Source organism: Melitaea cinxia, chromosome 25, assembly GCF_905220565.1.
Source record: "Melitaea cinxia chromosome 25, ilMelCinx1.1, whole genome shotgun sequence".
Classification (NCBI taxonomy): Eukaryota; Metazoa; Arthropoda; class Insecta; order Lepidoptera; family Nymphalidae; genus Melitaea; species Melitaea cinxia.
Genome location: NC_059418.1, coordinates 3,294,128 through 3,307,118, shown reverse-complemented (window position 1 = coordinate 3,307,118; position 12,991 = coordinate 3,294,128). Strand labels below are relative to the sequence as shown.

Genomic DNA, 12,991 nt, shown 5'->3' with positions numbered 1-12,991 from the left:
GTTTTTTCTCAGAAAAATGTTACAATTCCTTATCCAAGTAAATTTATAAGACCTTTCCTTAGCCCGGATTTTTACTGCGTTAAAAAGCTGTTTATTTTCGGGAGTTAGGTGTTCATTAACGAAGAATTTCCTGTCAGGACCGGCCAAGTTTATATTTTTGGTACCAATCCCCCTCGCCCTACGCAATCCCGCGATAATTTTGTCCTTCAACATCCTACTCTGAAGTGTTGCAACGATTGGTTTTGGTCGGCCTTCGACTTTATGCATAGGCTGAACGCGGTGAGCAGACTGGATTTGATCTGGCTGAATCTGGACCCCGGCGTGACTGGCGATTTTCATAACAAGTTCAACAGGGGACTCGTTAGTGGTTTCGGGAAGCCCTACGATTTCAATGTTGAGGAGTCTCGCTCTTTGTTGCTGTTTACTGAACTGTCCCTGCAGTTCTGACAACTTGTCTTCTGTCTGGAGTATGTTATTTTGTAATTTAGCAAAGTCTTTCATCAGGGATTCATGTTCGTCCAGTAATTTTGAGTGAGACTCCTCGAGGAGATCATATTTGGTAGTTACAGCCACTATCTCTTTGCGGAATTCTGCGAGTAATGTATTTTTTAGGTCGTTAATTATTTCGATTTTTAAGAGGCTCAGTTTGGAGTCCATCATAGAGCCTATACGGGATATTAAGTTTGTATCTTCATTGGCTTGAGCAGTAGGTGAAAGGGCTGGAGGCAGAGGGGCTTTTTGTGTTGGCGATGCAGACCGAGTTTGTACCAACGATGCAGGGGCTGGTGGTGGTGGGTCCAGCAGCGTCGCCGTCATGCCATCCTTATTAATTACTGTTTTCGAGGCTGTGCGCACCGGGGTGTTGCTGTTATCCCCGACTTTGCGAGAGCTTGCCACGCACAAGGGGCACTTCCACTGAGATCTTGACAAATCATTGCTGAAACCGACACAGTCCGAATGATATAGGCGCGTACAATGGGCACACTTGATACGCTTTTGTGATACCGTTATGGTGATCTTGCAGGCCTCACAGATTCCAGCCATTGTAGTAATTTATAGGAGTTTATATTAAAAGTACACTAAGCACAATACACAAACGTCTGCGGCAATCGAATAAGCGGGTACGTAGGCACCACTATACACAACTCCGAATAACACCTTATTATCGATCTTCTGAAGAAATCCCAATATCACAGCTGAGTTCCGCAGTAATCGTTAGGAAAAAGGTTCTGATAGTCAGTTGGTTAAACGCACTATTTACTTAATTTACTAGTTTTTAGCAGAGATGACAATAAACACAACCGTTCACTCTTAAGGTGGGTAGGGTATATGAAATTGGTCCCATTTAAATTTATTTGAGATCTAACAACTACTTTTCGAGTTATATCTAATAATGCGTTTTTACTTGACGCTTTTTTCGTCGACCTACGTTGTATTATACCGCATAACTTTATACTGGATGTACCGATATTGATAATTCTTTTTTTGTTAGAAAGGGGATATCCCTAGTTTGGTACCGTGATAAGGAAACCAGGATCTGATGATGGGATCCCAGAGAAATCGAGGGAAACTCTCGAAAATCCGTAATAACTTTTTACTGGGTGTACCGATTTTGATAATTTTTAATTTAATCGAAAGCTGATGTTTATCATATGGTCACATATAAATTTCATCGAGATCTGATAACTACTTTTTGAATAATCTTTGATAACGCGTAGTTGCTTGACTATTTTTTCGTCGATCTACGTTGTATTACTTGTCGATGTAATTGAAGTCGGTTTTTTTTTTTCGTTTGCGAGCAAACACAATTATTGAAGTAAAACTTTGCGCACGCTTGACTTGGTGAGTCGTGTGATCAGGCGAGGCGAATAGAGCAAGAGAGAGAGGGGCGAGCACACATTTTCTTTCTCTCTTTCTCTCATAGCCTACGTTTCGTATATCTATACAGTGTAGGCCTATTGTGCAGAAGTTTTACATCAGTCGTGTGGTCTAAAGCACACTCGTTTTTTGCCAATTCTACTCTACTGAAACTATGATAATTACATTAACTTTTTTTTTAATTATTATACTCGTAATCTATCTTCTATATAATAGGTGAAGCAAAATCTTTATACACCTTTTTACGAAAATTGCGAGGACGGAGAAGTATGAAATTTTGCACACTTATAGTTTGTATAGTGAAGGAGTGCAGTATGCTGATATTTTTTTTAATTATGCATAAAAAAATCATTAAATGAATAAAAAAAACATTACACACTAATTATATGGTCTTTTGTTTATTATTATAGAAGTATAGTCTTTGACAACAGAACCTTAATAATGTTCAAACTTATAATTTAAATTAATTATGTTTAAATTTCGACCACAGGGCTACCACTAGTCTAGTTTTAATAAACTGACAATTCAAAAGTGTGTATTTTGTAGATATTTATTTATTTATTCATTAAAAGTAAATTTAAAGCCTTTTGTAAATATTTTTTTGATATTGATTTTTAATCTTGTTCTAGGACTTCGAGCCCGTTCCAGTGCCTCCTCATCAGTACGGTAACTTCTACAGCGGAGACTCCTATATTGTTTTAAAGGTGAGAACATTTATTATCACCTTTCCATTTTAAAATACGGTCGTCTGTTACGGTAAGTAACTAAATGCTTGTGTTATAGGTAACAGCCGACTAATATAGTTCAATTCTTTTTTGATAAATAAAATGCTTTCCAAATACCAAACTGGACCAAATATCAAACTGTATTCCAAAACTATGAGTATTAGTTTTTAACTGATTTCAAATAATTGTGTTTATTCGCAAAACGAAAAAAAAACCGACTACAATTACAACGACAAGTAATACAACGTAAGTAGACGAAAAAAATTAAGTAAATGTGCGTTATCAAAGATTACTCAAATATTACTCATCAAATCTTGAATAAATTTAAATGGGACTACATGACAAGTATCAGCTTTTGATTAAAATAAGAATCATCAAAATTGGTACAAATTGTTACACCTAGTGAAAAAATATGCGCTATAATACAACGTAGGTCGACGAAAAAATAGTGAAGTAAAAATTCATTATTAGATATAAGTCGAAAAGTAGTTGTTAGATCTCAAATAAATTTAAATGGGACCACGTGACACGCAACACCTTTCCATTAAAAAATTATTGACATCGGTCCACACAGTCAAAAGTTTTGGAGTAACATACATTAAAAAAATACTATACTTCTCCTTTCTTGGAAGTGGGTTAAAAATATATAATTATAATTATATTCTTCATTGCAAAAGAAACAGGTAAAAATCATATTAACAAAGAAAGTTGGCAAGGGCGAACTTATCTCAAGAAGAGATCTCTACCAGTCTACCCATGGTGATGAGAATATATTTACATCAAAAAAACTTTACACACGCAGATAACAGCTCGACGATTCGGCAAACAGTATAGAGAATCGAATCGAGTACCTTTATTGGAAGTCGGTTAATTACATCGTATCGCTTGTCGTAACTTAATGTATTATATATTAAGCCTAAGCTTACGATTGCAAACATAAAAATAAATATTCCCTCTTTATAATGTCCACATAAAATTAAAATAAACAGCCTTCTTATCTTCTAGTCTGCCAAGCGTCGATCATAGCTTCAAACGATCATGGGAATTAGACAAGTTGGTACAGCTGATATATGCTCTCAATCACATCTAGCTCAATGACTTTATTTAAAATAAAACAGATGTTTGATTAAACATACTCTTGTGAGTATTTAGATATATTTTAATCGTCTTCAAGAAAGGAGGTTCTCTATATTTGACTACTTGACTATATTTTATACCTCATAACTTTTCAATGGACTTCAAAAAATGAGGAGGTTACTCAATTCGACCATATATTTATTTTTATTTTTTTTTATATATTAATAATATACGGGGATAACTTCGTCGCTTATGAACCGATTTTGAGAATTCTTTTTTTGTTGAAAAGGAGATATCCCAAGAGTGATACCATGATAAGAAAACCAGGATCTGATGATGGAATCCCAGAGAAATCGAGGGAAACCCTCGAAAATCGTAGTGATGACTAGTGCGTTTGTAAATTTTTTTTTTCGTCTACTGACGTCATTACTTGTCGATATAATTAAAGTCGGTGTTGTCGAGGAAACACAATTATTACTGGTTGTACCGATTTTATTTTTATTCTTTCGAAAAAAGTGAATAATGATAAATTTAGCTAATGCTTCTCGTGTGGTTCCATTCAAATTTGATCGAGATCTGCTAAGCAGTTTTTGATTTACTCCTAAATTCCTAATATTGCACATTAATTTGACTTCAGTTTAATGGTGTTTTCATTTTATTACTTGTTGATTTTAATTGGATTCTTTTTCTTTTTTTGTTGGTATAGTGTTATCCAGATCTCAAACAAACTCACATAGGGATAAAAATAATATTTCAAGTCAGATAAGTCGGATGATAGGTCATCCAAACAGGAAATCTACTTTACTTGTTTTCAAAATTTTTCTTAGTACTCTTGTCCTGGTATAATATATGTCTGTGTAATCATCGAAATATAAATAAACAAAATATATCATATAACATACCCACAAAGTCATCTGTTCGGTAAGCAACTTAATGTTTGTGTGAGAAGTAACATCCGAATGTTAATTTTTTATTAAAAAATAATATAATAAATCCAACATCTTTTTTCAGACTGTAGGCACATCCACTTTCTCCTGGGACATACACTTTTGGCTTGGTTCAAAGACCAGCCAAGATGAAGCCGGCACGGCTGCCATATTGTCCGTGAACCTCGATGATGGGCAATTCAACGGGAACGCCGTACAGCACAGAGAGACACAGGGCTACGAGTCCAAACAGTTCTTGGGGTATTTTGAACCAGGTAACTTAATTTTTTGAGAAAACCCCATTTTTTATACTACAAAGATGACATATAAGCGGACAGTCCCCTGATGGTAAGTGGATACCATAGCCTATGCAAGCCTGCAATAACTTCGGGATACTCACCAGGAATTCATGCTGCCTGGCTACTATTGGCTATATACCACAAAGAAACAATACTATTTGGAAACAGTATTATTAAGCTGTGATCTTCTGTAAAGCTGAGGTACTTCCCCATACGGGCTGCTCCAAATTTTGAGCAAGACGACGCGTTGGCGCAGCGCTCACCGCATTGGCCATTGCGCTGGTAGTCGCGGGTTCGATCCCCGCTCACCACAGACATTTGTATTGGCCATATAGATGTCTGTCGTGGTATACGTGTTTGTGCTTGTATTGTGTTTCCGGACCCCCGACACAGGGAAAAATTCTACTAGGGGCCTTTAAATGTGAAGCGTTTAAGACACATGCTATCGTACCCTTTTAAAAAATGGGGTAGTTTAGCCTAACCTACCTAATACACTATAGATACACACTTTAAAATGCAAAAAAAAATTGCTGTTAATATAAAAAAAATAAAGTTGTGCTTAAGACCGCACGGCAGAAGTGAAAACTTCATTTTGAATATACCTTAAACAACTACCCAACAGCGAAGAACAGCTGTCTGTGTCATTCTCGCTCGGGTACACTCGGCGGTCCCGAGTTCACCCGATCCAGCCTTTCACTTCAAAACGTGACGGATCAGCCTAACTTGCGCCAAAAGAAGTTTTCACTTCAACAAACTGTTTTACATTATTATACACATACAGAACGAGAAACAACATCAGAATAGCGACAAAACAAGTTCAGTTTGCTTCAATTATGTGTGACGCAAATAATTAGTGACACTGTTATATTGTATCTAACTCTTTCTTTGTATATCACGAACAATGATATGTGATGATAAATACAGACAAAATTTGCATTTTTTTTTTTCTTTGCAACTTTAAAATATAATATCGAACAAGGAACGCAAATACAGCATTACAAATTATGATAATTTTATATTTTTCCCCCCAGCTATTCGTTACCTCGACGGCGGACACGCGTCTGGTTTCAACCACGTGACTGTGAACGCGGGCGCGGAGAAGAGACTGTTCCAGATCAAGGGCAAACGCAATGTCAGAGTGAGACAGGTAAATGTTTTTGAAGTTATCTTTTGGGGCGTTAGGGGAAAATGATGGAGAGTATGTGGAGAGTACATTTTTACGATGCGCGCGCTCATGGTCACAAAAAACTGACACCCTGAAGTTAGCTAGTCAACATAGAAAAAAAATTACAACGTGAAGTTAGCTAGCCAATGTATAACTTCTTACGTGAGTACATAAGTACACGCAGATTTTTTTAACAGTTTCACTCTCAACGGACACCAGTAAGATGATATACGAGTAATGAGTATAGTGTTGCATAATACATCAATAACTATAATAATTGTGTTTGCTCGCAAACGAAAAAAAACCGACTTCAATTACATCGACGAGTAGTACAACGTAGATCGACGAAAAAATAGTCAAGTAACTGCGCGTTATCAAAGATTACTCAAAAAGTAGTTATCAGATCTCAATAAAATTTATATGTGACCACATGAAAAACATCAGCTTTCGATTAAATTAAAAATTACTAAAATCGGTACACCCAGTAAAAAGTTATTGCGGATTTTCAAGAAGTTCCCTCGATTTCTCTGGGATCTCATCATCAGATCCTGGTTTTCTTATCATGGTACCAAACTAGGGATATCCCCTTTCCAACGAAAAAAGAATTATCAAAATCGGTACATCCAGTAGAAAGTTATGTGGTATAATACAACGTAGGTCGACGAAAAAAGCGTCAAGTAAAAACGCATTATTAGATATAGCTCGAAAAGTAGTTGTTAGATCTCAAATAAATTTAAATGGGACCAATTGGCACACACCACCTTTCGATTAAAAGAAAATTTGTCGAAATCGCTCCACCCAGTCAAAAGTTCTGATGTAACAAACATAAAAAAAAAAATACAGTCGAATTGATAACCTCCTCCTTTTTTGGAAGTCGGTTAAAAATACTTATAATAATTAGTGTTTGCTTGCAAACGTAAGAAAAAAACCGACTTCAATTACATCGACAAGTAATATGACGTGTATAGAAGAAAAAATAAGTCAAGTAAATAAGCATTATTAGATATCACTAAAAGTACTTGTCAGATCGCAATTAAATTTAAATGGGACCACGTGACACACCTTTCGTTTCGAATCGGTCCACCCAGTTAAAAGTTTTGAGGTACAACATACATAAAAAAGAATCGAATTGAGAAGCTCCTCCTTTTTTGGAAGTCGGTTAAAAAAGACCTGACTGCTGAAAACCAGACCAATAGTTTAGAATGTTGTCAAAAGTAATACTGAACAATAACAGCACTGAAATAGTTTCTCAATAAATTCTTTGCAAAATAAAAATATTAACAGCTGAGACTCATTAGTACTGGGACAATTTGAAACAACCTTGGGAAGATTTAATTGAATGAAAATACAGCCATTACTGCTAAACAAATTAAAAAGTCATTGTATAACGTTACGGTAAATGCGCTACTAAACCTACAAATTTTAATAAGTTTAATATACCTATGCCATGTCTTTATAATAATTATTTCTTTATTTTAGACATGTCCACTTGTTAGTCACATTAAAAACTTGCAGCTAAGTTAGTAAAACGTATAGTGTAATAATATAATAGACCAAAAATATAGTATGCTCTTTATTTCTTTTATAAATGTTTCTTAAAATATTTTACTTTATGCTATATAATATGTAGCAAAAAATTATTTTTTTAATGAATTAGAACGAAGTTATTGTGAGGCGTTGCGGAGGAGTAAAAAAACGGAAAAAAACGTCCGTAACATTAAATAAAAGCGTAATATTCTTAAGTATTGTCATGTATGATGGCTGTACAGCGCCTAATGTTTGTAGTGTATGTTTTTTATTACATTTTTATCATAAAAATATAATATGAAATGTGTACCCGAATAATTATTTTATTTATACCTCGAATAGCACTTGAAATTAATATTTTATAATAAGGAACTTCGTTCCTATCTGGTGTCCCTCGACACCGCACGGTTTTTATTTTTATATTGTTACCTACCTTCTATATAGTTCCACAGTAGTTCTTCTAACGCCATCTAGTATTGAGTAGAGAGTTTCATGCGGTCTCTGTCTTTATGTGGTTTCAATGGCTGCCGCTAGATGGCGCTAGTTTCTTTGTATGTTCGTAACAATATTATTATTTAAATTGTATTACTATATATATCTTTCGGTAATTTTGTAGGTGGAAGTGTCAGTGACGTCATTGAACAAGGGCGACTGTTTCATTCTGGACGTGGACCATGACATCATGGTGTACGTGGGAGAGAAGGCCAAGAGCGTGGAGAGGCTGAAGGCCATCACCGTGGCCAACCAGATACGAGACCAGGACCACGCTGGACGCGGCAATATTGAAATTATTGGTATCTACTTGCAATAATAATAATAATATATAATAAATAATAATATACTTACATATAATATATATTAAATAATAATATAGCTCATGTATTATTTTCAAAAGAGTAACTGCGGAGTTTCTTGCCTATTCTTTCCTGCAGAATCTACTACTTTACTTTGGCGAAATCTATCTGGATATCCGGTGTCTATGATAACAACTGGGACCAACAGATTAACGTGTTCTCGGAGGCACGGAGACCCACAAGGACAGACATGTAAACCGGAAACAAATATTTTGTACAAATCGACGGTGTTTAGGCGCTCACACAGCACAAGCACCGCTACACTAGAGCGGTTGTTTCAAATAATCGTTACTTTTTATAAAATTACGATTTTATTCGATTTTTTTTTTAATTCTTATTTTTTTTTTTTATTTCTACAAAGTATTAAAACTTAAAGAACACTTAAAACATACATTTTATTGATATAGAATTCTATTTAATTTCAGATCCGTACTCACACGAAGGAGATGTGGGGAAATTCTTCGAAGCTCTCGGATCTGGTGATCAGGACTCCGTGGCAGAGGCGGAGGAGGGAGGCGACGATGAGGTAGTGGGTGGAATATTAATTAATTATTGTCTAATAAGATAGGACGCAACATGAAATATCTTGATCAACGAAAACAGTCCGCCTTAAGAAGACATTACATATATATTATTACAGCTGCACGATAATTGGTCTCAAGTTTGTTTTCTTGTAGCGTGTAAGGAAAGTCAGATCTGGGGAGAGAATTGGCTACGAGCTTGAAATTCTCCTAGTGTTGTGTTCCCAATACTTTTACAATCAGCCGGACTGTGAACCTGTTTGCCATGTTTACATTATAAAAAATCTCTCTTATTTGTGTAATCCACATATTCTTACGTCATGTCTACATAATGTCTACATAAATGAGGGTGAGTTCTAGGTACATGTAAATCAACTCTGATTACAAACTTAGAACCATGCTTTCACTTTTCCTTCTGTAGCGACATCTATCGAGCAGCATACAAACTACGGAACTATGAAAATAAATATGAAAATAAATAAATAAAAATAAAGTATATAGAGAATAAACTGACGTATTCCACATCGCGATACCAAAATTTTTCAGAGCGATTGAGTATATATATGTATATATACGAGAACCCTACAACAACTGGTGGGACGTTAGCCCACCAGACACAGCACCCGTCTGGTTGGAGGATCCTCCCTTTTCGATGGGGGACGAAGAACATCACAAACTATACATCGCACCCCCAAACTTCGCTTTATGTACTGTTTATATGGACGCATTTATTTCAGAAGCATTGAATTCAGACAACTTGCTATTAAATCATATATGCATGACCATAATCTCAACTATAAAATAACACGAACTGGGAAACAAAAGCAAAAAAAAATATTAATTGGATTATCTAATTTCCAGGACTTCGAACGCGGCGCCACTAAAGAGGTGTCTCTCAGCGAAGTGTCTGACAGCTCTGGTTCGTTGCAGATCAAGAAACTATCTGGACCGTTCACGCAAGAACAGCTGGACACTAAGGTAACATACATTTGTCGAATTGACAGCATTGAAAACACTATCATCAGACATCTGAATAACAGGAACATCGAGCAAAGAAAATATCTGCAATTGAATTTAAGTATGCACAGCAGGTTTGTTTTGCAATACGGATAGGATTAGAGGAAGGAAGGGAGGATTTAGAGGATGTCAGACAAATCGATTTCCCGTTGGCGCAGTTTGTAGTGACCCTGCTTTCTGTTCCGAGAGTTTGTGAGTTCGATTCCCGCGTCAAGCTGGGTGCGGTATTTATTTAATTATAAGTATTATTAACTTACTTATTTTGGCTGTTACCTATTTATTACACAAACATTAAATAGCTTACCCTAGAAACAGACGACTGTGTCTGTATGATATAAGGAAAAAAATCACACTGCTCTCTGATTCGGTACAGTACCATCAGAGGACTGTAGTTTGGTTTGCCACTTTAGAGTCTCCATTAAAAAATATAAGAGATATAAACAAAATAACTATCAATAATTTCTAAAAAACAATGATATTTAATTTTATGACTAAGCATAAGAACTGACAGTAAAATTAACCCAATAATTTAACCCCAAACCTTTACAGCAAACTTTGTGGAAAGTTTTTGTTTGTAAAATGAGAATAGTGCCTTTGTACCAGCATTGTTTATAAGAGCTATTTCCTTTTGCTTTCCTAGTGTACATAAATTGTTAAATAAATAAATAAATAAATAAAATATGAAGCTATTTTTTTTTTTTTAGGAATGCTATATTTTGGACACCGGTAGCAGCATTTACGTTTGGATCGGAAAAGAGGCTAATGGAAAGGTAACAGTTTCTATATTAAATATTCTCTATAAAACATTTTTCGTTTTTATATCCATAATTTAAGAAAATACAATAAAACTTTGCCAAACAAACAGTACGACATATTTACATTATTTTTTGAAACATTGTTCTGCAAATTTCGGACGCGGTCTCGGGACCTTTTATTTAATAACATTAGTTTGTACCGCGGTCTTATATACAGGTCATGCAACTAAGCCCAATTTAAAATCGAAATGGTGAGACATTATGGTGCTCCATTATATAATCCATAAATTGTCATGCCTCTGGCGGCCGTAAATTGAAAAGAAAAGCGCAACCATTAAGCCGACCTACCCCCACTACTGTAGTTGCATGACCTGTGTATAAGGCCGTGGTTTGTTCTTACTCTGTCTGCCACAGGTTATAAATGTAATTTAAAATATTAATTTTGTTACTCTGTACAATATATTATTATTATTTCTCTTAAAAAGAAAATAAACTAAATAAAATTGATTTAATATATGTAGGTACATATTTATAATAGATAAAAAATAGTAACTTAAATCCAAATTAAAAATATGATCATAATTTTCTACACAGATAATAATTTATTACTGTTTTGTTTATAACAAAAACTAAATACTTAAATAAAAAAATATTGAAATGCTTATTCTTCCTTTTTTATGAGTCCAACTATATTTCTTTTTTTTTTTAATTTTTATAGATTTTGTACTAAAATTTGTCTTTTTTTCTAGGAAAAATCTGAAGCTATGAAGAAGGCCCAACACTACCTTGAAATCAACAACTACCCAGCTTGGGTGAGTTGATACTAAAATGTTTACTTTAACTGCAATAATTAATTTAAGTGTATAATTTCAAGGTATACTAGCTGACCCAGAGATCTTCGTACTACCATATTATTATTGTTATCGATTTTATTTATATTTTCGTACAAACCTTCTGCATTTTAGCGATTAATTTTTATTAAGGAGGTTACAAATATAAAGTATTTTTAGACATCCCTTCTAAAGTAAAGAATGTGTAGCTTAATCCTCCACGCTGCTCTATTGTAGGCTGGTGGGTGTGGTTCGAAGGTTTTGGAGTTTTCTCCTTAAGAGTCGATTTTCATATAAGGTTAATAAGGTAAGGGTTGAAAAAATATGAGAAGTATAATCTACTGAACGAATGACCTCGTTACGTTTTTGTTAACGCCCTGTTGGGTTAAAGCCTATTGGGTTCCGATAGATGGCGTTATTTGATTCGTTTATTTACCATTTGATATGGTAATAATCTTTTTTTTAGACTAGTAAACCTTTTTATGCCTATTTACAGTCGATCTGAGGGAGTAAACTCCAGTCGTGCGTCGGAGCTGACACACACTTTTTTCTTCAATTTACTTGCCACTTTTGATATTTTTTTAAAAATATAATTATTTTAAAAGTAATTTTTATTAGGTATTGTAAAATTCAATCTATTTTCTTTCAGGTGCACATTTCCAAAGTTGTGGAAGGAGCGGAACCGACTGCATTTAAACAACACTTTCAAGACTGGATCTAATTGACGGCGATTTATTTTTAATAATGACATTTTAATTATTATTTTTTTCACGTTATTAATTTTAAGATTTTTATGTTTATTTTTTATTAATTGTACTGGTGTACGTTTGTCATGCACAAAATAAATGTTAACTTATAGAATTTTTATTTTATATCTCCATCTTTCACATCATTACAGTTTTAGAGAATTGCGTCTGTAAGAGCTTACATGAAAACTGTTTTTTCTGAAGTCAGACTCGAAGTATAATAAATTAAAAAAAAAATAATAAACGCGATTGCTTAAAAATAACTAAATATGGACCTAATTATCTATCTTCTATATGTTAATACGTGAAGTAAAATCTTTGTATCCCTTTTTACGAAAATTGCGCGGACCGAGGAGTATGAAATTTCGCACACTTATATTTTATATAGATAAGGAGTGTAGAATGCTAATATTTTTTTTAATTATGCTTAAAATTGTATTCAATCAATACAAAAAAAAAAAAACATTACACCGCTATCATGTATTTGACACACGCATATCTTGTTTATTGTCAGTCTATAGTCAAATTGAAAAATATTTGGTTTTTTTTATTTTAATTTTTTAATTATGGTTAAATTTCTACCTCTGGGCGACCACTATTAATAATAATTACACAAAAACAAAACAAAAAATTCTTGTTGAATTTATCTTATAACAACATGATATACTAGT

At 34.3% G+C, this 12,991-nt stretch overlaps 1 protein-coding gene across 1 annotated transcript in view; it reads left to right on the top strand.

The window, feature by feature from the left end:
- The window catches only part of LOC123665969 (gelsolin-like), a 38,519-nt gene extending 26,086 nt beyond the window's left edge, over window positions 1-12,433 (top strand). The window contains exons 3-11 of the mRNA XM_045600189.1: window positions 2,508-2,582; window positions 4,692-4,881; window positions 5,937-6,052; window positions 8,214-8,391; window positions 8,877-8,977; window positions 9,834-9,950; window positions 10,694-10,759; window positions 11,494-11,556; window positions 12,224-12,433. Of these exons, the coding sequence (XP_045456145.1) occupies window positions 2,508-2,582; window positions 4,692-4,881; window positions 5,937-6,052; window positions 8,214-8,391; window positions 8,877-8,977; window positions 9,834-9,950; window positions 10,694-10,759; window positions 11,494-11,556; window positions 12,224-12,295 (978 nt within the window). The 3' untranslated portion in view covers window positions 12,296-12,433. The remainder of the gene's footprint in view (window positions 1-2,507; window positions 2,583-4,691; window positions 4,882-5,936; window positions 6,053-8,213; window positions 8,392-8,876; window positions 8,978-9,833; window positions 9,951-10,693; window positions 10,760-11,493; window positions 11,557-12,223) is intronic.
- The last annotated feature ends 558 nt before the right edge of the window (window positions 12,434-12,991 follow it).